General features: G+C 41.6%; 1 protein-coding gene across 15 annotated transcripts in view; it reads left to right on the top strand.

Moving 5' to 3' along the window:
- Positions 1 to 27,196, top strand: part of SCN5A (sodium voltage-gated channel alpha subunit 5) — a 210,881-nt gene that overhangs the window by 75,249 nt on the left and 108,436 nt on the right. For 13 of the 15 annotated variants that reach the window (XR_010994034.1, XM_068175239.1, XM_068175279.1 and 10 more), the window contains 5 exons: positions 2,826 to 2,889; positions 15,791 to 15,932; positions 17,567 to 17,764; positions 21,630 to 21,803; positions 24,219 to 24,620. Coding sequence is in view for 14 of the 15 variants with exons in the window: in XM_068175239.1 (XP_068031340.1) it covers positions 2,826 to 2,889; positions 15,791 to 15,932; positions 17,567 to 17,764; positions 21,630 to 21,803; positions 24,219 to 24,620 (980 nt within the window). In the remaining variant the exon portion in view is untranslated. Of the gene's footprint in view, positions 1 to 2,825; positions 2,890 to 15,790; positions 15,933 to 17,566; positions 17,765 to 21,629; positions 21,804 to 24,218; positions 24,621 to 27,196 lie in introns of those variants that run through there. The other 2 variants (XM_068175281.1, XM_068175292.1) reach the window with 2 other exon arrangements.

Here is a 27,196-nt window from a genome sequence, read left to right as displayed (position 1 = left end):
GCTTTGAGAAGTGTAGGAGGCAGAACATGGACTTGAAAAAAACCTTGTTATTCAGACCATTTTTACTTCTTTCAATATGACCAGGTAGTTACCTTACTCTGGAAATTCCTGTAGAAAAATTCCAAAAAAACAACATGTACCCTATGACTGTGACACCAACATTTTAGTAAAGCTGGTTAAAAAAAAAAGGAAATTAGCATTACCTTTGGAAAGGATGGCACATTGCATAAAGTTTATGTACACACACACTGGTGCTACAAATGTAATGGTTTTGGCTTAATTTTACTAAAAAAATTAAGAAAAAACCTCAAAAAGTAAGCACCTAAAATAGAGGTTTTCGGTTTTATTTTCCATATTTGTTTTCCTATTTTTTCCCTACTCACAAGCTGATATTTTTCAGTGAAAAACAAAACAAAAATTAATTGCAATCTTCCAAGGCAATGAAAAATTACTCTGTTTTCATGCGGCATTGCTCAGTTTGAGCAGTTTTCAGAGAGAAAATCCTGCTCTGCATGAAGAAGGAGTTCCTAGTTCTTTGCCCACGTTAGAGTTAACTGATGGGAAGCTGAGGCCATGGGTCAATGTGGTGCCAAGGGTGTTCATTCTTTAAAGCAAGAGTGACGCCTGTTTGCTTCTTGCAGCTCTCTGATTGCCCAGCAGGCTTGATTGAAACCCAAACCAACCGGCTTTGAAGCGAAGATTGATTGTTGTGCACATTTTTGATAATGCAGCAATTTGTCTCCTTGGGTGTAAAGCTCTAATCCCCCTTTTCATTTATCAGTGGGGAATCGGGAGCTCGCCTCTTCCTCCGCCCGAGGTTTGGCACAGCGGCTGTGGCACTCCCTTGCACAGACCCCATGGTGAAGGAGTGCCCTCCCAGCAGCACCTACACACCAGTCCTTCAGCCTGCATCTCATGGGGCTCTTTGGCACCTGCCTTGCTGCTTGTTTTAGAAATGTTAAGTCAGCAGCAGACAACAGTATTTTGTCTGCTGTCAAGATTTCAGATTTCTTGTTCACTCAGAGAAACCTTGTCCTCCTTAATCTTGTGCTCAGACTCTGTTCTTATCTTCTGATTTGGCTGACCAGGAGGTGTTGTTCTGGTTTTCAACCAACACTGTGCTCCAGAATTTCAGTCAAACCTGGAATCATAGAATGGTTTGTGTTGGATAGGACCTTAAAGACAATCTAGCTCAGAGAGAAAGTGGTCTGGTGTGTGTGTCACTGACTCTGTGCATCCCAAATAAGATGTCACCTGTCCTAAGAAAAGTGCAAGTCCTTGCCTGGCAGAACTGGAGGGTGAAAAGTGATGCAGATGTGGCATCTTTCCCTGTTTTGTGGTGATTGACCACCAATCCTCAACCATACCCAATCCCGAGTGCTGCTGTCACACAAGGTGTTTCTGTAGGAAGCCCATGTGACCAAGTGGAAGACAAAGTGGAAAAGCATCCAATCTGAGCAGGATCTGTGCTCTGATAACTTGTGAACACCATCACGTGCCCCTGTAACCACAAGCTCCTGGGCAGTAATTCCCTCTTGGCATCCAGCAGAGCAGGGCTTTTCCACTGCTCGCAGCTTACTGAGAAAGCCACAGCACATCTGTTCAGTGGTTGAGCCACTGAGCATTCTCTGCATAGCCCGCCTGGATAAGCTGTCACTCTTGATTTTTAAAACATTTCACAACAGAGGGTTAGCCTGGAATGGGGAACCTCTTGTGAGCAGCATCTGCAGAGGCCCCTCTGCTCACAAAGCCTTACCAGGCAAGGCTGCCACCATCATCTCTTGGCCAAGAGGGGATCACGTCCTCTCTGCTGCAGCAAAGCACACCAGATTATTTACCCCTCCTCAGTGACCTGCACACCTCTGTTTTGCAGTTTTTATGTTTCTAGAGCAATGCTTTTATGTGTTCTTCCCTGCCACCATCCAGGTTTTAGAAATGCTCCTTATAACATCTTTTCTCCACGCTCCCTCCGGAACATTGATTTTGCTTATCCTTTTGAGAAGAAATTGTCCTCCTGTTCTGTTACTCTGCATGTTAGACTTGGTTGGCTGGGGAGAGACGAAGTGTGTATGCAAAGTCTCTTATTAGCCTGGAGATGCTAATTTCCTTAAGCCTTATTGATAGTCGACCTGGGAATGATCCACAGCACTTAAATTTAGCTTGCTCTTCTGAGGCTCCCTTGAGAAGATTCTGTCTCTCTCCATTGCCATTACAGATGACGACAGTGATAAATATTTGTCTTTGTGAATACTTCCTTGTTTGTTTGATCTTTAACAGGGTGCATTTTTGTTTCTTTTGCTTTATACTGTGTGTTTCCCATGCTGAGCAGAAGCCACCAGACTGAGGGAGTGGGCTGCTTTGTTAATATTATTACATTCTGAGTTATATCTGGTTACGTTTTTAACCTATGAGTCAGTAATTTCTGCCACAAACTTCAATTAATATGTGTCTCATCAGTGTAGAGACTAAAAGTTACAGGCTAGCATATGGTTTGGTTTCATTACATTTACAGAATTTAGTAACAATGTTCTTGGTTTGAACAGAGAGACATGCTGAATAGAACTTCCTAAAAACATTTCCCACAGTGTTCACCTTATTCAACAGGTCAGATTTGGAATACAAACAGGAAGTGCTTGCAGAGATTTGAAAAAAAAAATTATTTTTCCAATTTATAGAAGTTAAAATTAGCAAAACAAAGCAAAAGCCTGCCATTCATCTCTCAGTTGCTGTCCCAATTGAATATGCTGGTTGGTGGATGATATTTTTGAATGATATCATTCCCAGAATGTGTTTATTAAGAAGCCATTTCTCTATTTCTGTTGCAGTGAACTATTTCATAAAAAACGGTACAGAAGATGTGTTACTGTGTGGCAACAGCACTGATGCTGGGTAAGTGCTTTAAAAATATCTTCAATTCTGGTCTGGTTTTGTTGCCTTTATTATTATTATTATTATTACTGCATTTTCCTCTAGTTCTGTCCACTTTTCACCAGCATGAAGTGGCTATTTCAACTTCCTTGGGTCTAGGCATAATAGTAGAGAGGATAATGACAATATTGTGCATAGTAATAAAATTTTCTCAACTGCAGGGAGGAGAAGTTTCTATGTGTCACTTCCTCAGGTTTAAACTCTTTAGGGAACTTATTACAGTTCTTTTTCAATACATTTGAATTTCTCAGTAAAAAACAGTGAAAACTAAGTAAAATTTTGGCTGAGTGGAGAGTATTTTAATGGAAATGAAACAGAACACCTGGAGGGATTTAAACTGATGATGAATTCCTGGCTTTTGGCAAAGGAAAGTAAACAAATCAACAAATGTCCCAAAAATAGCATGTTTTGGAAGTGGGAAGGTACTCAGGGTTGAATTGTGATCTACATTTGCACTTGATTTGCTTATAGACTATATGTATTTCATTTCTTGTTGTATAGACAGTGAAGCAATCCAGGGGAGTACTAATATCCTCTGCATAAAGGACTTTGTTCATATCCCTGCCGTCTGTAGATGCCAATGGTTCCTCCTTCATCCCATCCCCAGGGTCCAAGTGCACTGTCAGAGCGTGTGATTTTATTTGACAGCTTCTCATGATCTTGATGGAAGTGGAAGAGTTCAGACAGAATGGAAAGAGATGGGATCTTCTGTGGTCAGAGGAAATTATCAGTCATGCAAAGATTGCAGGCTGTTAGGAGTTGTAGGAAGAGGTGGAAAATACCTTGGAGTAGTGAGGCAGAGGAGCTTCCAAGCAAAATATGTGAGAATATTTGAACCAGGGAGGTGGGTGTCTTAGGCCAAGGGAGGAGGTGAGATGATCTAATTCTGAAGGAAGATGTTCTGAACTGGTAGAACCAAATGTGGAAGACCGCAAAAAAAAAAAAAAAAAAAAAAAAAAAAAAAAAAGTTTCTTTTTAGGATTTAGGATGAATTTAATGAGGAAAAAACAAGGCATGTGTGTGCAGGGAGATGAAGGGAAGATAAAATCTGAACTTACTTGTGGACAAAAAGGCAAGAAAGGCCCTCAGGTCCCAGGGAGGGTTGTTTTGCTTTCTGCTGCCACTGCCTGTATCTGTATTGACATGAGACAAAGGAAAAGCTCAGTGTCAGCCTTCCCTCTGCAGGCCTGGTGTGTCTGATCCGTGTTGCCAGCCTGAGTTAGACTCCAAGATCCTTGGGCAGAGGGCCATGCTTTCCCCTTTGTTTGTTCCTCGGGAGGTACAATGTCAGCATCCATTAATTAAGGCCTTTGTTGATTGTAATACATTGTGTTTATCCAGGCTCAGGCAGAACTCCAAGACTATTGGGATGTTTCCCGGGAATCCCAGGATCTGGCAATCTCCATTGTGCTGGAGAACCTCAGCCTTTGAAAACCAATATTGGGAAAAAAAAGTGCTCTGCACAGCAACAATATGTTGTGTGCCATGGAATATTCACTGTTCTCGCTGATGACCTGAGCCATGGCTGCTCATGGGCAATGCTGAAGGAGTTGATTGCTACTGCTTTGGAATTGTTCAGCTGGTGGGAAGTTAAATACCAGTCCAATATCCGTGGAGTATTTATATATTGGCAGCCTATGTGTATTGAAGGGTTAGTTTGTAGCAAGGTAAATGAGCAAACCCACCCTCTTTCCTTCCTGTAAAAGTTAATAAATTGCAGCGTGTCAGCAAAAAGCCATGATTGGAGAAAACCCCTGAAGGAGGCACTATGCCCACAAGACAGTTATAGCCTGAAATAGCCAGGGGAGAACTTGCAGCTCTTGAGTATAAGAGGACAAAAATTACACCTCCAAACTGAGTGTTCTTGTACTTGTTTTGATAAATACATCAAAACTGTCAGTGTTTGTGACACCAAGGGAAACCAACTTTCCCTTTATGCCTCGTTTCTTTCTTCAGCCTTTTGCTGTTTTAGTTAAGTTTTTAATACCACTGGGTAAGGTTTGAGTTTAAACGCCTAAAAATGGGTAATAGATATTCCTACTTACGCTGGGGTTTTTAGCTCAGAATTAGCAAGTGTTTTCTCATCTGCTATACATTGCACAGAGTTGCTGCTAGTCATCCACTGCTGTTGTTTAAAGGCATGAAGATAATTAGAAAATGATCCTCAGGCCCCAGGGGATGTGCAAAGTCGTGTATTCTCACCTGTCGGGGCAGGGAGAGCATCATTTACAGGCTGACGTATCTAAGGAGTAGATTTGTTTTCTCTCACCCTTCAATGATTGAAGGCAAGAGCAAGAGTGGTCAACAGTAAAACCAAAATCTGCATGCTCGGGACCTTCTGGGGCAGGTTCCACCACAGGAGCAAGAGAGGGGACTTCAGAGGAAGTAGATGCATGAGGCTGTGGTTCCCTCATTTATTAGTAATGAAATTCATGACAAGTGAGGACGCTTGGATTGGGACCCCATCAAGGCATCAGGAAGGTGTGGTAAGGAAAGAGAGCTGGCAAGGTCGTGTCTGAGTGTTCACAGCATTTGTGGAACATGCTTTTGCTCACAGTTTGAATTCATCAGCCTCTGGGACACACTGAGGACCCAAAGGAAATTCAGGGAAGGGCGGTGTCATGTGTTCTCTCCTGGAAGGATTTGTTGTTAGAGTGAGGGATATCTGTGTTGTGGCCAGGATATTAAATCTTGAGGTAATTGAAAAAACCATTTCAGTGCATTTTTAAAAGCATGTTAATGACACTCTGAGGTTTGTCTGGTTGCTGTTATTATGGAAGAGTTAAAAAAAAATCCAAATAAATCTGCTATGGCAATTGTTAGGTGATGAGACTCAAGTGGTCTAATGTAAGAGCATGTAGTGATGGAGACTGCAACCTGAGCTGGAGTAGCAAGCCAAAATCAGCAGGGAAATGATCATCAGTGGATTCTATATCACAGGCAATCTAATTATCTCCAAGGTGGGGGCTTTATTACATTACTAGGAGGGACTGTTTTCTGAACAAGCACCCAAGCTGCCAATAAAGCAGGAGCTAATGGATCTAGGTAATATTGATTCCAGTTCAGAAGGGATTTGAATAGATGTATGTCACTCAGCTGCAGCAAACATGTCTCTAGTACTTGACCTGGCAGAGAGGCAGGAAAAAAACCCATTTATTTGCATTTCGAGATATGCTCAAGGAACTTCAAGAATCTACTTTAAAAACCATGCTGCAGAGACGTGGTAGGAATCAGGGAGGTAGGTCAGGGAGATGGCAAATTTCTTAGGTGCACAAGGGCAACTCTGTCTGTGGGGTTTCCCATGTGATGCCTCAGAAACCTTCTTGAACCCTGAAATCTGACTTTTCTTCCTTTAATAAAACAGAACTTTTTTGTTGCTTTTCATTTTGTTTATCTGACTGCATCTTCCCCCTTGATGTACTGCAAGAATTTGTTTTGTGCTTAGAAGGAACAGAGTACAATAGAAACAAGAAGTAACTTCTGGAGAAAAGAGAAAATCAAATGTGTGTGATGAAAGATATTCTTTGGCTCAAAGTGACACCTGCTTGGTGTTTCACAGCAAGCACATTCAGAAGACTACACTGATAGAAAAATGCTTTGCTCTGTGTGTCAGATATTGGTCAGACTGGGAGCAGTGCTAACAGTAAGGCTCTCTTAACAAAAAAAAAAAAAAGGCAGTGCATTTGCAGTTGTTGATGTTTTTAGATGCATTTGGAGGTTAAATTTAGTAGTTCTTTTGGATGTTGCTGCACTGGGATGTAAAGAAATTGTTTCTCTTTGCAATTTCAGCATCTTCTATTTTATTTGTTTAAAATAAATGGAGGAAGCCCAGATAGTCTGATTTTAAAAAAAGGATTACAAATTGTATAAATTTGCTTTTCAATTTAATCCCCAGTATATATATTATCTAATGCTGAACACCTTGTTTCAGCCTCAAGGGAGGTGCAGTAAAGACCCAGTAAAATGGTTAAATATTTGGGCGATCTTAGATGGGAGCAGAAGGTGGAAACTGCTCTTTCCTTAGTGAAATCTAGTCCTGGCATCAAGTGGAGCAAGATTTGTGAAAGCTGCAGAGCAGCAGGTAACAGTAGGCACCACCACATACTTCCTATAAATATATATATATATTTCATATTTCTCTCGTATATATCTTTATATTTTTTTCAATATATCTCTTTATATATATTTTTTATCTCTCTCACATCCTATATGTCTGCCCTCCTGGTCCCACCTTCTGATCCAAGGAGGCATCCTGCTGGAGCACACCACCACCACAGCAGATTCCCAGTGTGGAGCACATCCCTGTCAGGCCACACCAATCCTCCCATGCAATTCCAGCTTGTCCCTTCTTGGTGACATTTAACCACTCACTCTGGTGAGGTGACCAGCACTGCAGAGTCCCCTGCTTCCCCACAGAGTAAAGACTTTTATGGGGGCTGCAGCAGCGTGGAATTATCTGTCTGTGAGAAAGGAAGGTACATTTCAGCTCCAAAGCATTTTCACTTTCATCCTGCTGTAATTTCACAGGGATGTTTGTCTGCTGTGTTTAGGCTGCTGTTTTTATTTCCCCTCCTGCCTGAAGGTTTTGTTGAGCAATAGAAACAGCAAGGAAATTTGTCCATTAGGAGAAAGAGAAAGATGCTGTCAATGTACACAGTAAACAAACAGACACAAAAGAGAAACTTAAATTCTTTCTTTTCACTTTTTCATTTGCATTTACAACAAGGAGCTAGCTTTTCAGAAAAGTGTACATGTTTAAAGTCAGTTGTGCCCCCTTTGGATCAGACTGTTTAATTTTTTTCCCCTTACACATGATAAGTCCTGTGTATTCAGCTCATGAGCAGGAATAGTCTACAAAATCATCCTGACAATGAAAGTACATTTGCATCATGTCTGTACTGATATTACCAAAAAAGACTAGTGAACAGGAAGGAAAAAGCAGCCAGTAAATCTACTTCAGGAACAACAAGAAAGCACCTTTGGCAACTGCATCCTAGTAATTGTTGCTATAGAAACTTTAGCTACCTTTATTCTTACTATGACCTTGATTTTTCTTAAAGGATACATTAAAATAACATACACTGTGGGGCAAGATTCTCTGTGGTTTGGTAAATTCTATCACCGAGCTCACTGCATATAAGGGATGAAAGAATGACCATGTGCTGTAGTGCTCCTTAAAGTCTTTGTGTCAGTCCTAACTCTTTCTAAGGCATTATCAGGAAAAAAAAAAGAAAACAAACAACAAACACTCTTTTGATTTCTTCTGTGTTGTGGTATTTTACTAAGGTAATTAATACCCACATGTAAAATTGCATCAGGTGCCTGTTTGCATAGTCTCCATGAGCACCAAAAGCAGTGTTTTTGTGGCAGTTTCTCCACATCACCCTCCTGTCAGCGCGCTCGTTACACGTGCAGCGATGCAGCACTTTGATCTCTCTGAGCTGTAGTAACATTCCTTTGCCTTTATGCATCCTCCACGCAGTGATTTAAAGCCCCTTGTAAAGGCTTATCACACCCCTGAAGGGTAGAGAAGAAACATGCTCCGTGCTGAGGAGGAGAGCTGCTATCGGGTGCTTCCACCAGTGCTACTGCAGCTCTCACCCAGAACTTGGCAGGGGAGAGCCTGGAAAAATGTGTGTCTGCCAGAATATGTCCAACAGCATCCAGCAATACAGCCCCAGCTGCACCAGAAACTGGGGAGCTGCACCTGAGGAAAGTGCACACAGCTGACTTATTCTGCTGCTGGCAATTAGGACTATTGCAGCTCTAAGTTGCCTTAACTTATATCTGTGTTGTTATTATTGTTGCTCTTGTTATTAATTATTTTCCATAAGAAAGTCCTAGATTCAGGCCACATTGTGCTGGATGCTGGATATATAGGGTGAGAAGAGCTCTTTTGGATTGGCATTTCAGAGGTGCAGTCTGTGGATGAGTTGGAGGGAGCTGCTGCACATAGACACTCCTGGGGAGCAGCAGCAACACCTGTTTGACTTTTCCTCATTTAATCAGACAGAACTTTTTCACTTTGTTTATCCAACTGCATTTTCCCCCTTGATGTACAGTAAGAATTTGTTTTGTGCTTACAAGGAACAGAGTACTATAGAAACAAGAAGTAACTTTTGGAGAAGAAGGAAAATCTTCAGTTCAGGAGAAAGCCCTGGTTGCAAGTCATGTCAGGACTACCCAGCTTTGTCAGGCAGGTCATGGTCTCCCAGTGTTTAACCTGCTGCAGAATGGGTCCATTCCAGGAAATGGGATACTGGGAGCTTTGGCATGTGCCTAATGGGATTGTTGTGTGCATTACCATCACCAAATGCAGCCTGATGTGGTACAGCTGGGCTGACAGGTGGGAGAGCCTGTAAAGTTTGCTTGAGTGAAGAAGGGGACACAATTTCCAAATGTGTCCTCTTCAAATGTCACCAAAGCAAGGGTATTTTGGCAATAACTGTTTTTTAAACTACTAGAGCTAAAAACGTAATTACATCCCAGATTATCAAGCAATACTAGTGCATTTGTTTCAAACCTTCAGACTATGCAGTGTACCTTAAATGAATTTAACAAGATCCTGATGTAAATCACATAAGATTTTCCATTTACTCTGAGCTGGTTACAGTGACAGGAGAATGAGGATTATCTGCTCATGGTGAGAAAACATCTTGCTTGAGTTTGTTAAACAAACAGGAAGCAAGTATGACACCTCAAAGGTGCTACAGGGGCCATGGGCATGACTTGAGGAATTATACAGGTTTAGGAACAATAATAACAGTCCCCATTCCTACGGCTCAGTGTTGTGTTTGTAAGATCATGTCTCTGGTCAAACGGCAGCAGTAGGGATTAAATCCAAATCCACTCAATACTTAAGGAGGGGTAATATTACCTCTTAGTCAAAGCTGTAATAAGCTCATCAGCCACATGAGAGGAGCAGACTTACTAGAGTCTACAGCCTTCATTAGGCAGTAAGCTACTGTTATGTTTATGATGATAAATTATGTGAAATTATTGCCCTACATTTTGTTTGGTGGGTTAGACAGAAGCTCCGGTGTCTGGCCACTGGATTGAGTCAGAAGAAATAAGATCTTGCTTGCCTGGCTGCAGTGTGGAGCCTGAGGAAGGCAGCTTACAGGAGAGGGAGTTTTTCCCCTCCCTGCTCATAGGCTGAACCCACGGCTTCTCCCTCTGCCTGAGCGAGCAGCCATTGGGGAGGCTCCAACTTTTCCTGGATTCGAGTCAGCAGCATGTACAGGTCAGTGGGTGCTCTGAGCCTGTGAGCAAGCCTGCTCATGGGCACCCCCTTCTCTTTTCTCCTCCAGTTTCGACTCTTGGTTATGTTGCTCTTTATTCTGAGCATTTCTTCTCTTCTTTGTCATCATCACTTTTTTTTCCTCCATTTCCCCGCAGCGTATGGTTCAATTTGCTTGCACTTCGTCATTTCAGACAATTGGCACCCCTTCCCTTGCTTTTAAAAATGTCCTTCATATTGTCTCTGTCCATTTGGATGCTTGGAGTGAGAGCTGCTGGGAGCTCCTGGTCAGACCTATCCAAGACAAAGTATGGCACTGCAAGTCAGATTTTTGGCTTTTAGATGGTAATTAGTGGGGAATTGTAAGTCAGACACTCTAGCCATGATTAGTCTTTAATATTACAAAACAAGAAAGAGCAGAGGAAGGCCTGTGACTTTCAAGCACATCAAGCACCCACTGACATCAATGGCTTTGCCTGAAGTGCTGCTGGCTTTTGGCCCCTTTCTCCTACATGGCCAGTTACTCTTATAAGATTCATTTTTTAAAATATTTTCCTGTTTTAGAATGGGCAATTTCATTTTTTTTGCATAAGCGCAAATGTTAGTCTAAGGATCTTTGTTCCCCACAGTATGATCTTCTAGTTTGACTGCTGTCTCCTCCCTCAGAGTCCAGAGAAAGGAGAAAATATGGAAAGTGCAGGGAAAAATACTCAGATCTGTGGTCTAAAGGAAATCTAAGCCTCTCTTTTGTGCTCTGTGGACTTTAGCAGGATGAGGCAGGTTGAGGAAGACTCTATTGCGCACATCAACCAGCCACGGAGGCCATGGGCATTGTCTGTCCTTCAAAGGCTGCCAGGCTTTCAAACCCCACCTTGGGGGTTGCATTTTCAGCCACCAGGGTGACTTCCATTCCCCAGGAATTAGCCATGTGTCAAAGACATCAGCTACAAACTTTTCAGCTTGATTTCCGCATTCTTAAGCTTAAGGTGTGACCTAAGCAGGAACACTAAGGGACTCTTACCAAAATAGAGGTTTGGATTTTTAATTTTTGCTGTGTCTGTGGTATGTGCTTCACTGCTTCTGTAGTGAGCAAGCCAGAGTGTCCCTTTGTAACCTAAACCCAAGGAAAGTGCAGCCTTCACCTCACAGATGTCATTGATGTTGACTCCTGGTAGCACATGGAAAACCCTCCCTGTGTTTTCAGGATCTGGATGTTACAATCCAGTGCATGGATGTTTTACAAATCTTCCTTCATTGCCCAACCCTATTGGCCACTGTAGCCTGGATCAGCAGGTTGCTTGGCTTGCCTAGATTAAACTCTTGAGACAGAGCATTTTGTAATTATGCCCCTCAGCTACAGCTCTCTGGCATTCCCAGCCTGTCTTATTTAAACCAAAGCTGTTTCTTATGTCCTTTAATTTCCTGTACCAATGCCAGCTTGCTGTGGTGATTACAGCCTGATGGATAGGTAGGTAGGCTGCTGCTTTTAACTTTTCTGAATCAATGACACTAATTTTATTGTGATCAATTGAACAGCATCCTGTGACACTCCTGTGGAGGATGGTATATTTATGTAGCTTGTTTTTGTTGCCCATCCCTGTGCATCAGACGAGAGTGCAATCCTCTCAAATGCTTCCCAGAGGTAAAAGAAGCTGAAGAGTTTGCTAAAAAATCCAAAGGGGGTAGGCTTAATGCCATACATGGTGGAAGGTTCAGTAAAATCTTGAGGCTCCTTAAAAAGATCCTCAGAGGAAATCGTGTCAGTTGCAGAATAATATTCTCATGTGAGAGCCTTACACCTAAATTTCTGTGATGTTTTTCTGGGAAGCAACATTTTGTTTTCCTCTCAGTGTTTTTAACACGTTCCCATACCCTGTGGGTTATCTCTCTGTTGGCCACGAAAGAGGGTGAGTAGGAATAAGGAGCTGACAAGTAGGAAATTCTGTCTCAAGGGTCTGGTTGCCATAATAAGGGTGTAAGCTAGCATTAACAACATTTTTGGGCCGGGGTTCATGCTTTTCATGCTGTAGCACCTTGTTTGAATGCTCTTAAAGCTGAAGAAAGTATTAGAGAAGTGTGTTTTCCAAGTTTCAGCTGGGATGGAGTTAATTTTCTTCCTCCTGGCTGCTACAGTGCTGTATTTTGGATTTAGGATCAGAGTGATGTTAGTAACACACTGATGTTTTCAGCTGTTGCTAAGAAGTGCTTCTACTAAGTGAAAGACTTCTCAGCTTCTCATGCTCTGCCAGTGAGGAGGCTGGGGGGCAGAGGGAGCTGGGAGGGGACACAGCCAGGAGAGCTGAGCACAAGTGGCCAGAGGGATTTTCCAGATCATATACTCAGTATATGAACAGTGGGGGAAAGCTGGCTGGGGGACACTGCTTGGGCAGTGGTCAGCAGGGGGTGAGCAGTTGCACTGAGCATCACTTGTGTAGTTGAATTCTTTTATTATTGTAATTATTAGTATTATTATTATTTTCTTCCATTTCTGCACTGTTAAGCTGTCTTTATGTCAGCACACAAGATTTCTCACTGTTACTCATCTGATTTTGTCCCCCATCCCACTGGGGCTGGGGTGAGCGAGCAGCTCTGCTGGGTTTGGCTGCCAGCTGGGGTTAAACCATTCACTGTGGAGTCAGACAGTGGGAAATGACCCATAAGGACAGAATGAAAAATGAAAAAATTGCATTATATGTGTATAATACTAATTGTATTATAAACAGAAAATATTCCTCTGAGGTACTACTGCTCACTTTCACGGTCAGAGGGGTTACATCTCTATGTCCTACAGATTTCCAAGCAAAGTAAAATGCTTTGAGCACTTGCTCGAAAATTCTTCCTCATCACAAGTTTCCCTTGAAAGCAACATTGGCAGTGAACTTGACTGACTTTATATCCTTTAATATGTGCTCAGAAATTCCTATGAAAATTCAACCCAATGCTCCTAAATCCCCTTTCTCCCAGGCTTTTGCTCAAAACGGTGAAGAGATTAAGAGGAAATTCTCTCTACTAATTGAGATTCAGAGGAAAATCTCACCCTTCTCAATAATTTATATTAATGGCAAAATTTCCATTTTGCCTAAGATTTTAGGTAACTTCTTCTAGAAGAAGCCTGATTTCCAAATGACTGCCCTGCGTAGGGTGAAGTCCACCATTAAAGGAACCACCAGCAAAGTTTCTCTCAGCTGCATTGGGTTGTTTTAGCCATTAATAATAACGTTAAAATAAGAACAATGAGACCAGATCAATGGAGCCACTCGGAATTTCTCTTTAGGGAGAGATTAAGGAAAGGGCTCTGCACCTTTGGGCATGATCATGAAGTTTCCAACCAAACCCAATGTGGGAGTGAAGTCATTTTCTCATGGCAGGAATAATCAGCCTTACAGAAATGGTCATGCCTTGTGTAGACACGATGTCTTAGAGCCAGCAAAGGGAATTTCCTTCTCAGGAGCCTGGAGAATCCATTTCTCAGAGCTCCTGAGCAGCTGAGTGGCACATCACAGGCAATGAATGCTCTTTGCTGCAGCAGATCACAGGCAGAGACCTCACATCTCTACAGCAGAGTGACAGCAGATGCTGCCTTTGGGAGAGAGGAGGTTTAGTGAAAAAATCTTCCTCACAAAAGGACCTGGGTATACAAGAGACATTCAGTGTGCATCTGCATATTTGGGGAAGGGGGCAATACAAGATTTCTGCATTTTATTATCTTCTAACTCAGTAATGTTACTGTATTTTTTATTAAAATGTGGCTCTTATTAGGAAAAAAAAAAAGAAAGATCTCTTTCAAACTAGGAAAGATCTAGAAGGAGGCATTTCTAGACTGGCGGGGAAAAAAAATAGGAGTGAATATTTTTCTTTGTGAGACATAATTTTTATTATCTGAATTCTCAACTGGTATAAGCTAACTTGGCTCTACCCAAGGTGACAGAATCACTTATTATACCCCCACTTGTGTGTAACATTTAATTTACTAAACATCAGCTGTTTATTTTTTATTGCTGTGTCTGAAAACCACTGTAAACAAGGATCTGCACACATTTTGCAATGCTTCAGCACTCCTTTTATCAACGTTCAAAGCAGACTTACTTTAAAAATTGTGATTCACTACTGATATTAAATTAAGATTCTAAAAGTGCTGTTGAATGTCTAATGGTGGTGGCAGACAACATAGATTTGTACAAAAACATATTCTTATTTTGACATGCAATAGAGATTCCTGTGCTGTAAAATTTATTTTATATCTGTATAAAAATTATAATTTTTAAAGAAGAAGAACACTGGTTTTCACACTGACACACACTCTGCTTTCTCGGGGATCAATTTTTTTTGTCAGGAATTTTAAAAATTAGTTAGTTTTATTTGTATTTCTGCTTTGCATTTCAATTTCTGGCAATATTCTGCTTTGGTAAAAAAAGTAGCAGCGATTGAGAAACTCTAAGATATTTTTCTGGGAGAAAATGAAGCTTAAACAAAATCCTTCATGTTCCAACCATCCCCAGTAGTGGCAGCTGGATTTTGCAGGGAATTGTACCAAGTTCATCTCTATCTGAAGGATTAGGAGAACAGGGAGAGCAGGTGTAACTGCACATTCTGCTGAGATCTGCTTCTCCAGATATTAGACAGTTCTCACCTAAAAAATTCCCAAATACCATACGGCTCCAGGGTACTTGATCTCCTACTTTCTTCCTAGGATTCACTCAGAAGAAAGCCTTTGCATATTTCTGTGTGTTCAGTTTCTAATGGGTCATACCTTATTTTTTGGAGAGTGGCTTCTGATATGCAAGAGCTGTGGGGTTTTTTTGACTAATCTGTTCTGAGAGAGAGGCTGGCACCTCAACCCAGGATCTCTTCTACCTTGTGTTTCACTTGATGATGCAGTTCAGTGCTTACACAGTACCACTGAGAGCACTTTTTATCTCTTCTGGCATATGGGACTAGAAAATTACTTGTAAGAGCCTCAAAGGTTAAGGAGGGCCAGCAAAATTTGTGCTATCTGCATGTCATTTAATACAGTAATCTACAAGACACACAAGGAAAGCATTTCCTGGCAGAAATAGAAAAAATGTCATGACCCCAGACTGTGGTGGTGAGTAGAACAAAGGGCTGGGTTTCTTAGATTAAACATTTAATCCTTTTGTGGAGCGAGTGAGGTCAGGCAAAGGAAGCAATCAGGAAGGTGCTCCAATAGCACAGGCTGGTGGTGTCTAGCCACTGTCAGACTGTGTAACCAAAAGAGCAGGTTCACCATCACAGTGTTACCTGCAACTGGAACAGGAGACACCAGGTTTTTGATTCTTAATTAGGAATAAGTGCCAAGAGAAATCATATATAAGCACCTAATTCCAATCTATTCAAAATTTGTGAAATGCTGGGTGATTATTTGCCATTGCAGCTCGTGCTATGGTTTTTATTTTCCTGTTTACCCTTTCAAATTAAAAATAAGGTTGCCAAGACCTTGGATACTGTGAAGCAGCATCACCTCTTTCCTGTGGTTTTACACAGCTTACCATGGATGACCTGTGCTCTTTACCAAGAGCATTGGATGTGTTTCCCTGGAAATCAGTTTCTCCATGTTGGAGCCATCTAAGATGCATCTCACAGATTGCATTTCGTGTTTTGCAGCACGTGCCCTGAGGGATATATATGTCTGAAGGCTGGGGAAAATCCTGACCATGGTTACACAAGCTTTGATACTTTTGGCTGGGCCTTTCTCTCCTTGTTCCGTCTTATGACTCAAGATTACTGGGAACGTCTTTACCAACAGGTATGAGGTCATTTCAGTACTGTTAAAAAATATAAATAAAGACGTTATCTTGTTTCAGTGGCATATACAACAGTTAAAGACAAGAAAGAATTGCTGGTTATTAGGTAAACTGTGCTTTGTGTATGTTCTAGAGAAGGACAATCAGATGTTCTGGAGAAGGACAATCAGTCCTTCACTCTTATTTTCTTAAGAGTGATGATGTCTGAAGACATTAGGGTGGGTGTTTGGGGAAATTCAGAAAAAGTGGTACTGAGAGACCCTAATTCACCTGAGTCTAAATGAAGTTCAGCACTTAAGGAAGATCACCACATCACCACTTGGTGATTTTTTGGTGGATGGTGTAACACAAGTTAATTTTTTGAGTCCAGCTCAAGAAAAGGCTAGAGAAGCACCTGTGTTCTTGTTCACTTGGATATCTGGTTTTGCACGGCATGGTGATGAACAAAAATTCAAAACTACGTGATGCATTTCAGTTCTCTCTGCTGCAAGCCCTTCATCCTGGACCTCTGATAGACAGAGGCATGAACAGATCCAGACTCAACTCACAGTCACATGCAAGGGGGTCTCTGAGTAAATGCTCATTTCAGCATGCATTTCCTGAAATGTGTGCAAACCCCAAAGAGCTACATCTGCCAGTTTGGTACTGAATTACATTCTCTGTCCATGAAGCCACTGATGATTTGCTGCTGCATCTCAAACCTGCCAAAACTGGAAGGTGATCATATGGAAATCAGGGGATGACTTTGACAGAACTACTCTGAAGGTACTGAGGTAAACATTGCTGAAGATATGGGGGATATCAGCTTCACATACAGCCAGTTATGCAATTTCACTTCAGGAGAATGTAAAACAACGAAACTGAAGATCCTTTGAACAGCTCTATTCAGCTTGACAAAGAACTACGTGTACAACTCTGGAAGACAGATATTGTTGTGGCAAATAAGGGTGAACATCACTCCATTTTATTATTTGACCTTATGCTATCACACAGTGTTTTCTGTCAGTAGTATCAACTCACTGAGCATGGGACATATCTGTTACATATCTGTTGCACATAAGCTGTCCCACTAAATTATTGATTATGCCAATAAATCTGGTGAAGAACCAGGGGATACACGCAAGAGAGCACACGGTTTGGTTCTTCTCATCCTGACACCGATGTCTCAATGATATTTGGGTGAGTTGCACACTAAACATGTATTTTTCTGCCTGAAAAAAGGACCTGGATTGTAGACAGCTGAAGGGATCCAACATGAATCCTACACACTAGACAAAACTAGATTGAACTGTGGGGGAAATTTTCACTGCAACTGACTCTAATACCTATTCTAAAATAAAACCAGTAGAGATATTTGGTACAGGAGGAAAGCATTGAAAGCAATCTTCTTTTAGAAATTAATTCACTGCAAGGCACACAATTTTTGATTAAGGTATAAAAATGTATTGGTGAGGAGATTATTTCCTTGTATGTCATTGTCATTTCTCATCAAAGGTTTTCTGTTTGAACTATTAACAAAGGCTGAATTCAATTATATTATAAATCTAATTTTAAAATAAACCCCTTCCTTTCTTTATTTTTTTTTTCATTTTAAAAACATGGTAAAGCAGTGTTAATTTTACTTTTGCACATACAGACTCTCAGATCTGCTGGGAAGATCTACATGCTGTTTTTCATGCTGGTCATCTTTCTGGGCTCGTTTTACCTGATCAACCTGATTCTGGCTGTTGTGGCCATGGCATATGAGGAGCAGAACCAAGCCACTATTGCTGAAACAGAGGAGAAGGAAAGAAAGTTTCGGGAAGCCATGGAGATGTTGAAGAAAGAGCAGGAGGTCAGTGAACTATGTGACAAGATTGAGTGACTTGAACAAGTGTTACCTTGGGATTCACGTCCTCTTTATTTTACATTTGTATGATAACCAAAGTAAGAGTTTGCTTGAAAGCAGTTTAATGTTTATTGCACTGGACAAAGTTACTGCATTTTTTTTGGTGTGTGAAAGAAAAATTATAGTTCTCCCTGTTAGGAGTGGGGACATTTGGGGTTTGCATATCCAGAAGTGTACTGGTTTAACCATGCCACGTATGCCAGCAGAGAAATTTAATATAGTTTGGCATGTGAGATGTTTTAATGATGGTAAAACTACATCTGCATTTGAGCACAACCCAGCTGTTTTGGTAGCTCAGCCAGAGCCCCAGCTGAACCTCCTTCCACCACCCCTTTAGCATACATTGTTTTCTTCACTGTCTTGCTCGACCTACTGTAAATATCCAATTGTTTGATAATCAAGGTAAAGTTGCAGATTAACCTCTTTGAAGCACATACAGCTTCATTCCTGGAAAATTAAACAGGCAGACCTTGAGATTAAGATCTGCAAATTATGCAAAGGGTATGGATTTAATGTTATGTCATAAATTTAAACAAACCAGGGAAGCCAAATGGTGGATGTAGCCTTATAGCCTTAATAACAGTATTTAATTTGCATGTGGTTTGTGCAGGGTAGAGTGCTTTTATTAAACAGCAGAAGAGAAGATTTTAGGTGCTGTGAACAAAAAGACAATAAGAAAATTAGTCTGAAATAACACGTAGCACTGTAGTTCAGAGAAATAAATCCTTGAAACACAATATAAACTAATATACATAATTTTCTTTTGGGTACATATGGCTTCAGGACCTAATCCAAAGCCCATTTAAATCCTTGGAAAGAAAATAGAAAATGCAATTCACTCTTGACAAAGTGCTAGTAGTGGCTTATGAATCATTTAAGTCCTTTTAAAGATCCTCTTTGATAGTTTAAGTAATAGGTAAATGCAATTTAGTCCATATACAGCCACTTTGAACAGAGTAACTCTGCCATAACCTAAGGGAACAAACTGAGCTCCAGCTTGTACCTATTTTGTACAAATTTTCATGTGTATTGACTCCAGCTGAGCTCTTCCTAATAGCAGTCAACTTTGGTAGCCCCAACTATAATTAAAGATATTTAAGAATTTCATTTTGAAGGCTTTGGTTTCACTTAAGCCTGTGTGTACACAAAAAAAAGGAACATTAAGCCCGGAAAGCATAATGTGTCAAAAAACAAAGTTTCCCCTGAAAATCTGAATTTTTCCCATTTGTTTATATGCTTTATAATAGAGTCATTTCTTCAGCCAACCATTTCTCATCCTCCATGTGTCCTGTTCTGTGCAAAGGGTGGACAGTACATGACTCCAGAGCAGCTCTTTGCTTTCTCATCCTTTGTGCTGTTGCCTTAGGCCAGCTCGAGCAGAATTCCCAACTCAGGCAGTCAAAGCCTGCTTGGAAGAGGAAGTGACTAATGTACTCCAAGGTTTTTCAGGGCCTCTTGCCACAGCTCAGACTCCATGTGTTTCAAAAATCCTCCTTTCTATTTGCACTCCTGGAGTATTATCCTGGTTTTATGGGAAAGAAGTTGAGCAGTGCAGTGATTTGGGCCCGTGATGTTCACTAATGAAGTTCAGTAATTCTGCAAATCAACTCCTGGCATCTCAAAGTAGACATTTGGAAGAAGAGGCTCAGGAAAGGGAATTGGGTGGCTGCACCATGGGGCTTTCAGATGTCCTACTGAGATATCTCACCCCAGTCAGAGCTACTCAGTTTTAATCTGTTTCTCCAAACCTCAATCAAGATTTTGGTTTTTACTTTCTCACTGTACCACTAAGTTCTTGCCTCAAGAGCTCTCTTTTGCATAATCCTCATATCAGGGCTCGTGTGAACTAAACTTTCCTCCCATCCTTCGGCCATCACATGTCCTTGCCAGGTGTGCCTGGTTCCACACACCTTTCCTGCCCCTGGAGTTGTTGCAGTGGGTTAAGGCCTGCAGTGCCTGAGGAACAGGACATGGTCCAGCCACAGGAACCCAAACAGAACCCAAATGGGTAGATAGGCAGGACATGGGGACATCCTGGAGCCCAGGCTGGATGGAGCACATAGGAAATTGATAAGGTGTCCCTGCCCATGGCAGGAGGGTTGGATGAACTCTAAGCTCCCTTCCAACACAAGCTGTACTGTGCTTCTATGGTCCTCCATGCCATGAGGAGCAATTCAGTCCAAATCCCTTTTCAATATCTGAGAGAGGTATTGACTGCAGAAACAATTCAAGCAACAGGTAAGAAAATTATAAGAAACTAAAAATTAGCTTATTTTGCAGTGTATTATCTTATGAGTGCAGCATGCTTAGTAGCACAACCTGCAATATTTTCCAGACCAACAAATTATGACAGCAATCACAAAAGAAAACCAAAACTGTTCAGGCCAGCTTTTATAATGTGCAGTATAAAGTGAGCAGAAATATAATTGATAGACCTGCTTGGGGACTATCAGTCAATTTATACAATTGGTCTAACACATTCCTAAATCTGAGCTTAACAGCAAAAGACTTGCCAAATCTTTATGAAGAAAAAGCACTTCAGCATAGCAATTAAATCAATTGACTCAAAAATAAAAAAAAAACAAAAAAAAACCAAAAAAACAACAAGAAGCCAACCAAAACAACCTAGACCAGTGTCTGAGCCCTCCTCCTCTCTGCTCTAAGCAGCTTGCTTATGAAAGATATTTCCCACAGGAATTAAGTTTTGTTGTGCTCTCAGCTTGATAGAGCTACCGCTACTCCTTGAAATACGTGATTGATTCTTTACACGGCTGTTAAGTGCCTTCACTTTCCTTGGACTGATGCCTGTGGGAGGAAGGGAGTATTTTGCAGTGGAGAGATGATTGCCTGTTTGATTCTAGTGGCTTACAGACAATAGCACTGAGGATTCATCTGTTTCTCCTGTTCTGGGGAACCGGGAGAGGCTTTTATTAACAATTCACTCTCTCCAGGTGATTCAGCTGGGGGCTCTGCATCGCGCTGGTCTCCAGGCCACTGATGTGGCCACCACTGGTTCTCCAGCACCTCCAGCACCTCCAAACCTGACCCTTGTGCCCAGAGTCCCCTCACTCCTCCTGCCTGGGCTGGGAACAGGGCCTCAGCTCTCCCAGCTCCAATAAATCCTTCCTCCTGGCTGCTGATTTCCTCCCAGGCCTGTGGTTTTGGTGCTCAGGCTTTGGAATTGGGCATCTGCAGGGCTCCCAGCAGCTGGTGTGTTATCTGCCTGCTCCTGCAGAGATCCCAGCAGATAGCCAGCACAGCATGGAAGCACATGGCACAGCAAAGGCCACCTTATCTCCAGTTAAGCCCATGGCTCTTTCTTTGCATCTCTGGTCGCAGCTGCCTGCGCTGCGATCGGGATAAGTGTTTACAGAAACGTGCCAGCTGAGCTGCCTGCTGCTCCTGGCATCCTTCTGTGCAGGGGAGGGAAAATCCCAGCAGCCAGCTGGCCTGCCCTCCTGCCCAGCCCTACAAAGGGGCTGAAGTCCAGGGGGACTTTAATCTGAGGTTCCCCAGCTTGAGATTTTTCTTTGCCTGGCACCAGAAGTGTTAGTCCAGAGATGTGTGCACGGCTGTGCACACAGGCTGTTCCTTCATGATATGTCAAATAGTCTTGTGTGGGAACTCCACATAAAAAACATCCTTTTATGCAACCATTCCTAAGTTTTATGATTATTTATCTCCAGAAATTTTTAATATCTCACCTATACAACCTTTAAATTTAAAATGAAAAGTAATTTCTGAGCGGTGGTAGTTTTCACTGAAATCCTGAAATAACAATATTTATACCTTCTACAATCTTCTGATTTAGGCACTAGCAGCTAAAGGAATTGATTCAATGTCACTCAGTTCATTGGAAATGTCACCTAAAAGTGCAAAAGAAAGAAGAAATAAGAGAAAGAAAAAGAAATCTTTGGGGGCAGATGAATATGGGGAAGACCAAAGGAATCCCAAGTGTGACTATGATGATGGTCAAAGGAGGATGGTAAGTCATGGTCTGAAACATCACTTGTTCCACACTGTACTTTCCTGGACAGGCCAGGCTCTGAGCAAGGCAATTTAAACTGAAACTTTCAGAAGAAACAGGTATTTAATATCTTAACTGATATTAACATAGCAGATACAACATACAGTCTGTGCTAGAACAGTGGAAGGAAACGTATTGCCACTTTAATTTTCTAATGAATTTTAAATGCTCATTAAACATTTTTATAAACCTGGTTTTTTCAATTTTTTTTCCTTTTCTTTTCTTTTTTTGCCTCAAGATTATCCTCGATCTGGTTTATTTTCTTTCATTCATCTGATTATATCTATCCTATCCCTACTAGAGATAAAAGAAATATCCTAGTGGAAACCTACAAGGCTTAAAAATAAAAGAGAGGAGGAGAAAAGGAGGAAACTTGTCTCTGAGGGCTTTTAAAATATTATACAAAGACATTATTAACATTTTTATATTCTTTTGCTAGTTGCCTCCAAGTCAAAACTTTGTGGCACTTGTTTCTACTTTCTATTGCAGGAAGAAAAACAGAGTGACAGTGTTATTAAATAAGGTTTTATGTAAATGTTCCTGACATGCATGAATATGAATCTGCCCATGCTGTATGTATCAAGGGATCATAAATAGCTCCAGATAATTTCTCTTTGTTTAACTGAGGGCAAAGTTTAAATCAGTTTGTTTTGTTGCTTTGAATAGCCATGTAATGGGCTAAGTTCTTTTCTGTTTTGTTGTCAGTGAATTTAGGGATACTTGGCAGCCATAAAAAGCTCATAGCAAACATATAAGTGGTGTAAATAAATGTGACCAATTAATGACTCCTGAGCTCACAAAATTTACCCAGAGCTGGATTTCTGTAGATGACATGCATTTTTTAATCCAATTGTTAATGTTGTTGTCTCACTGGTCAAGAGGGTTGCGTAACAAATTGCACCTTTTCTAAACCCAGAATTGCTCTTTAGCTTCATTCTGGATGGGTTTCAGGACACCACGTGCCAGAAGCACCGTGGATTGGAGCTGTGCATTTTCCGTTTATTTCTCAGATTAATATTCCTTGTTTTCACTTTTCGCCTCTGGATGTCATATGCATGAGAAGCATGGGAGACACATTTCAAAGCTTACAGTAAATCTTCTCTGCAAGGCTGTGTCTGGCATGGTTGGAGGGAATAAGGCTGAGTCATCATTCAGATGCTATCTTAGCAGCTGGAAGTGTGTTGCCATCAGAAATCAGTCTCAATGACTGTGCCATGGAAACCCAGGCATGGATTTCTGAACAGCTGAAATTTGGTAGCAATCCAAAAGCGTTGTTTTTAGATAGAAAGAGCCTGGGTTTTGTACTCCTCCATGTACCAGTGTCGCTAAATAACATCATTTCAGTGGTGTAAGCTACAGCACAGAATGAAATCAGGCTTCATTTGATTTGTCTAGTTTGTGGGTGCTGTGGCAATCTGACCTCTCTTCAGAGATACTTGGCTCATGGGAAAGTTCTGAAGAAGCTGGAAATTCTGTGCAGGCATAAATTCAAAAATATGTTCTGCCTAAATGCTCTTACTCCAGTAATTTCCTCTTTAGAAAAAAAGAGAAAGGGATAGACTTGAATTCCTTAGACATTTTCTGAAGATCCTTTTTGCTCTGCCAGATTTTAGGTGTGTTTAGTCCTTGGCTACATCTTGCTGATGCTCTGGCAGAGTTGCAGTCTCACTAACTGACGTCAGAATGGATCGTCAAGGCTAATATTTAAGTGAGGGAGACTGCTGTGTACTGAGGTTACCTAGCCCTTAAGCAGCCATGTGCATTGAGAAAATCATTTTACAAACTAATAAACCATATCCCTCTTCTTGCTCTTGGTTTGTTTTTTGTTTTTTTTTTTTTCTTTTTTTTTTATCACCTTCTTCCGTCGTATTCTGCTTCTTCTTCTTCCCTCTTATTCTCATTTTCCCTGCAGTTCATTTCCTGCCCTATTTCTTTATCTATTCTTCTCCCACTGCACTGTTCCTTCCCTAGCTGTAATGAAGATGTGTGATGATGCAGTAGATTGGAGCTGGATCCCCTTCCCTGCTCCTGTCTTCCACTCCTTGTGCTGCCTTCCCAGATCCTCTGGCACTTGTCCCATGGGGGGGAGTAGAAGCAAAGGAAGTATCTCACTGTGAGCTGAATGCCACCTTGACCCTTCCTATTTCAGTACATCTTTAATTGTCAAGTGTTAGACAAGTGCCTAAAGGCTAGGAATGACTGTCCAACCTCTTAACTTTGCGGAGTCTGAATACCTGTAATTAAGTCTCTCTTTCTCTGAAGCGCTTGGTTTAAAACGGAACTTACTGCTCTCCGCCAGAACTTCCTCGCTCCTGAAAACGTGTTGCAAAATGTTGTTTCTCTTTCCCCTTTTTCCTTTCTGGGGGTTTCCAGACTCTCCTTGGCATTAGTTATGGTCCCAGTGCAAACTTGGTGAAGCGCAGAACCAGCCACGGAAGCGTTTTCAGTTTCCGACTCCGTGGCAGAGACACTTGCTCCGAGACAGATTTTGCCGATGATGAGATCAGCATCGCTGGGGAAAATGAAAGCCACCGGGGCTCTCTCTTAATTCCAAGATCTGGGAGGCGTCCAAGCGTGCAAAGTCAAGTGAGCCATAGTTCTCACCCTACTACTCCCAACTACACCCAGACGGGCAAAAGGAACAGCTCAGTGGATTGCAATGGTGTGGTTTCCCTGATAGGAGGAGGCACCGGGGCACTCTACCCAGACCCTACTTCTCCTGCAGGGTTACTGCTCCCCCCAGTTATTATGGAAAAGCCTGGGACAGGCAACCTGGTGAGTACTTTGAAACTTTTGTATGTGATTCACACTCTCGTTTCCTTCTAAATGTTGTTGGAGATTGCTGTATTTTATTTGCACCATATGGAGCCTACAGTGAGAAACCCAGACCCACCATTCCAGTCAGGGTGGGAAGACAATGAGTTAATGCACAGAGAAATATGTGCCTAGTGCCTCATCAGGGAGGTTCATGCCTTCTGGTGAGATTTTCTCTTCAGAGCTGTCAGGAGGCAAATACCTAAATCTTGAGTTTGACAGAGACTTTCTTTTCTTGAAGGGACGGTTTTAAACTTGATTTCTTTTGACTTTTGAATACCTGACATTGTCTGGTGGATAGAAAATAATGGTTTTTAAATGATTATGTGAATCTTGCCATCTTGAGACTGTGCTTTCTCTTGCTGGTTGGTCTCTGTTTGCATCTGACCTCTGGCCTTCTCTTGGGCTACTTGAGGAGGGCTGTTCCTTCAGTCCAAAGGTAGTTCCCAAAAAGGTTTAGCATCCAGTTCAAATAACACCCAGGAAATATGAGCAGACCATCAACAGATTTCGGCCTTTTTGCAGATTGCCAGCATCTTTGTTGCAGAGCAGCACCATGAGATGGTGTTTTTGGAAATAGCTGCTACACAGGCAGAGCAATCTGGACAGGTTGCTAGTTTCAGAGAGTGGGAATTTATCTTTTCTTATGTAGATAATCTGCATTGAAGCTCATCACTCTCACAGTCTTTAAAATGATGGAGGTCACTACTACAGTCAGTGTGGGCAGGATTCATTTCATTTTAGGGATCAAAACAGACCAGAATAATCTATCTCCTTGGAAATGCCTTTTGCTGTTCACTTTAACCACAAGTCTTAAGTTAGGTGAGATAAAGCCCACTCGGAGTAACAAGGTGCCAAAACCAGGTTACGTTTGTGGAGTGAAAAAAGCAAATGTGATTATAACATGAATTAGGCAAGGTATCTCCTAAAGAGAAAGGTGAGTGTGATGGATCCCAGCTGTGGTGTCAGATTATCAGTAAATTGAGAAGCAGTTTTTTCTCTGGAGCCAAGCAGCTTTATTCCTTTCAGGGTTTGGACTAAATTTTTTTCCTCACCTATCTGGGCATTCCCTGTAGTTCTGCAAATAGACTCTCACACCACCCATGAGAGAAGGGGCCAAGCTACATGTGGGAAACTTGTTGGTGTGAGAATTATCTGTTTTGTTGACAGCTTTGAGACTGGTGGTGGTTTTTTGGATGTTCACATCTTCCTTCATTTAGGACTTTGGTAATCCCACTTTTACTCTCTGTGGACAAGGATGATCAGTCCTGAGACAATTCTGTAAACAGCTGAGCAACAGAAATGCTGTTTGTAGATATGGAACTTTTACTGGATTTATGTTTGTGTAAAAAAAAAAAAAAAAAGAAAAAGTGTGTATTAAAGGAGTTGGGGAAGAAAATTTCTGCATCTGTTTAAAAAAAAATTCTGAACCAAAATTATAAGACCTCAGTAGATGAGTAGAGGATGTCCCCTTTTTCTCTGTAAGGAAAGCAGCTCTGCAGGCTGCTGAGGCTGTCCCAGCTGTCAGAAAAAGCTTAGCAAAGCACAAGAGCACTCAACCCTTCACAGAAAATATCAGTGTTTTACAGGATTGGGTCCTGAGGTGACAGGGAGACTCTGAGCTCTGCTGGCATTTATTTTCATTTGTCGGCTTCCTGCGTTTTGAATAAATGGATGTTGGAAATTGAATGGCCGGGGTGGGTGAGCTCACTTGGCGGTTCCCTGGCCATCTAGGAAATAACACCCAGGCCCTACAGTAACAGATGCTCATCCAGTGATGCAATGTGAAGGGTGTTGTGTCTTTTGCAAAACAGGTTTGGTATCTAATCTCTCCAGAAAATGTGAGCTGGAGTTAAAGGCTAATTGGCAAGGGGCCCATTGCTGTACAGATGTATTCACTGCAGGAGCCATAAGCACTGGGCACAAACGTGCAGCCTCAGCTGTGGCTCAGGCAGAAGGAAATAGCAAATCTGACCCCTCAGCGTGCTTGGAGATAAATCAGCATGTTTCTTGGCTTTGCATTTGGTGATTTTCACCATTTTCTTGTTGAAATTTGTAGGTGAATTTGTTCTTTGTTAGCAGTTCTGGTTTCTTTTTACAATCTCTTCATGTGTTTGGGGAAGGTAGAAGAAAGATGTTGCAGTTACCTCATTAACCTTTCTGACCCTTCTGCTGTTATGTATTTTGAGCAAGTGTGAGCCCATGGTGGAAAAGTACCCACTTGGGCTATCTGTTGTGTCTTTCATGAGCAAGAAATGAAGGGATAGTCCATGAAAATGCATCACTGTAACATGGCTTAAGCCCTGACTTGCAGCTTCCTGATGTGTAACTGTGGCTTTGCTCATGCAAATGGAACACCTGGGTAGATGGAGCTGGAAAAAAACCACAATTTACAGCATTAGATTTTTGAAGATGCACTTTTTTAGGTCACTTCATGATTCTGAGTAGTATCAGTTGAACATAACACAAACCCATCAGACTGCTACTAGGCAGGGAGATCACTGAATTCTGATTTGGGGAAAGCTTGGGGGAGCACT

The sequence above is a fragment of the Anomalospiza imberbis genome, chromosome 1, assembly GCF_031753505.1.
Source record: "Anomalospiza imberbis isolate Cuckoo-Finch-1a 21T00152 chromosome 1, ASM3175350v1, whole genome shotgun sequence".
Classification (NCBI taxonomy): Eukaryota; Metazoa; Chordata; class Aves; order Passeriformes; family Viduidae; genus Anomalospiza; species Anomalospiza imberbis.
Note: the sequence above shows the minus strand (reverse complement) of the source record. Positions and strands in the feature narration are given on the sequence as shown.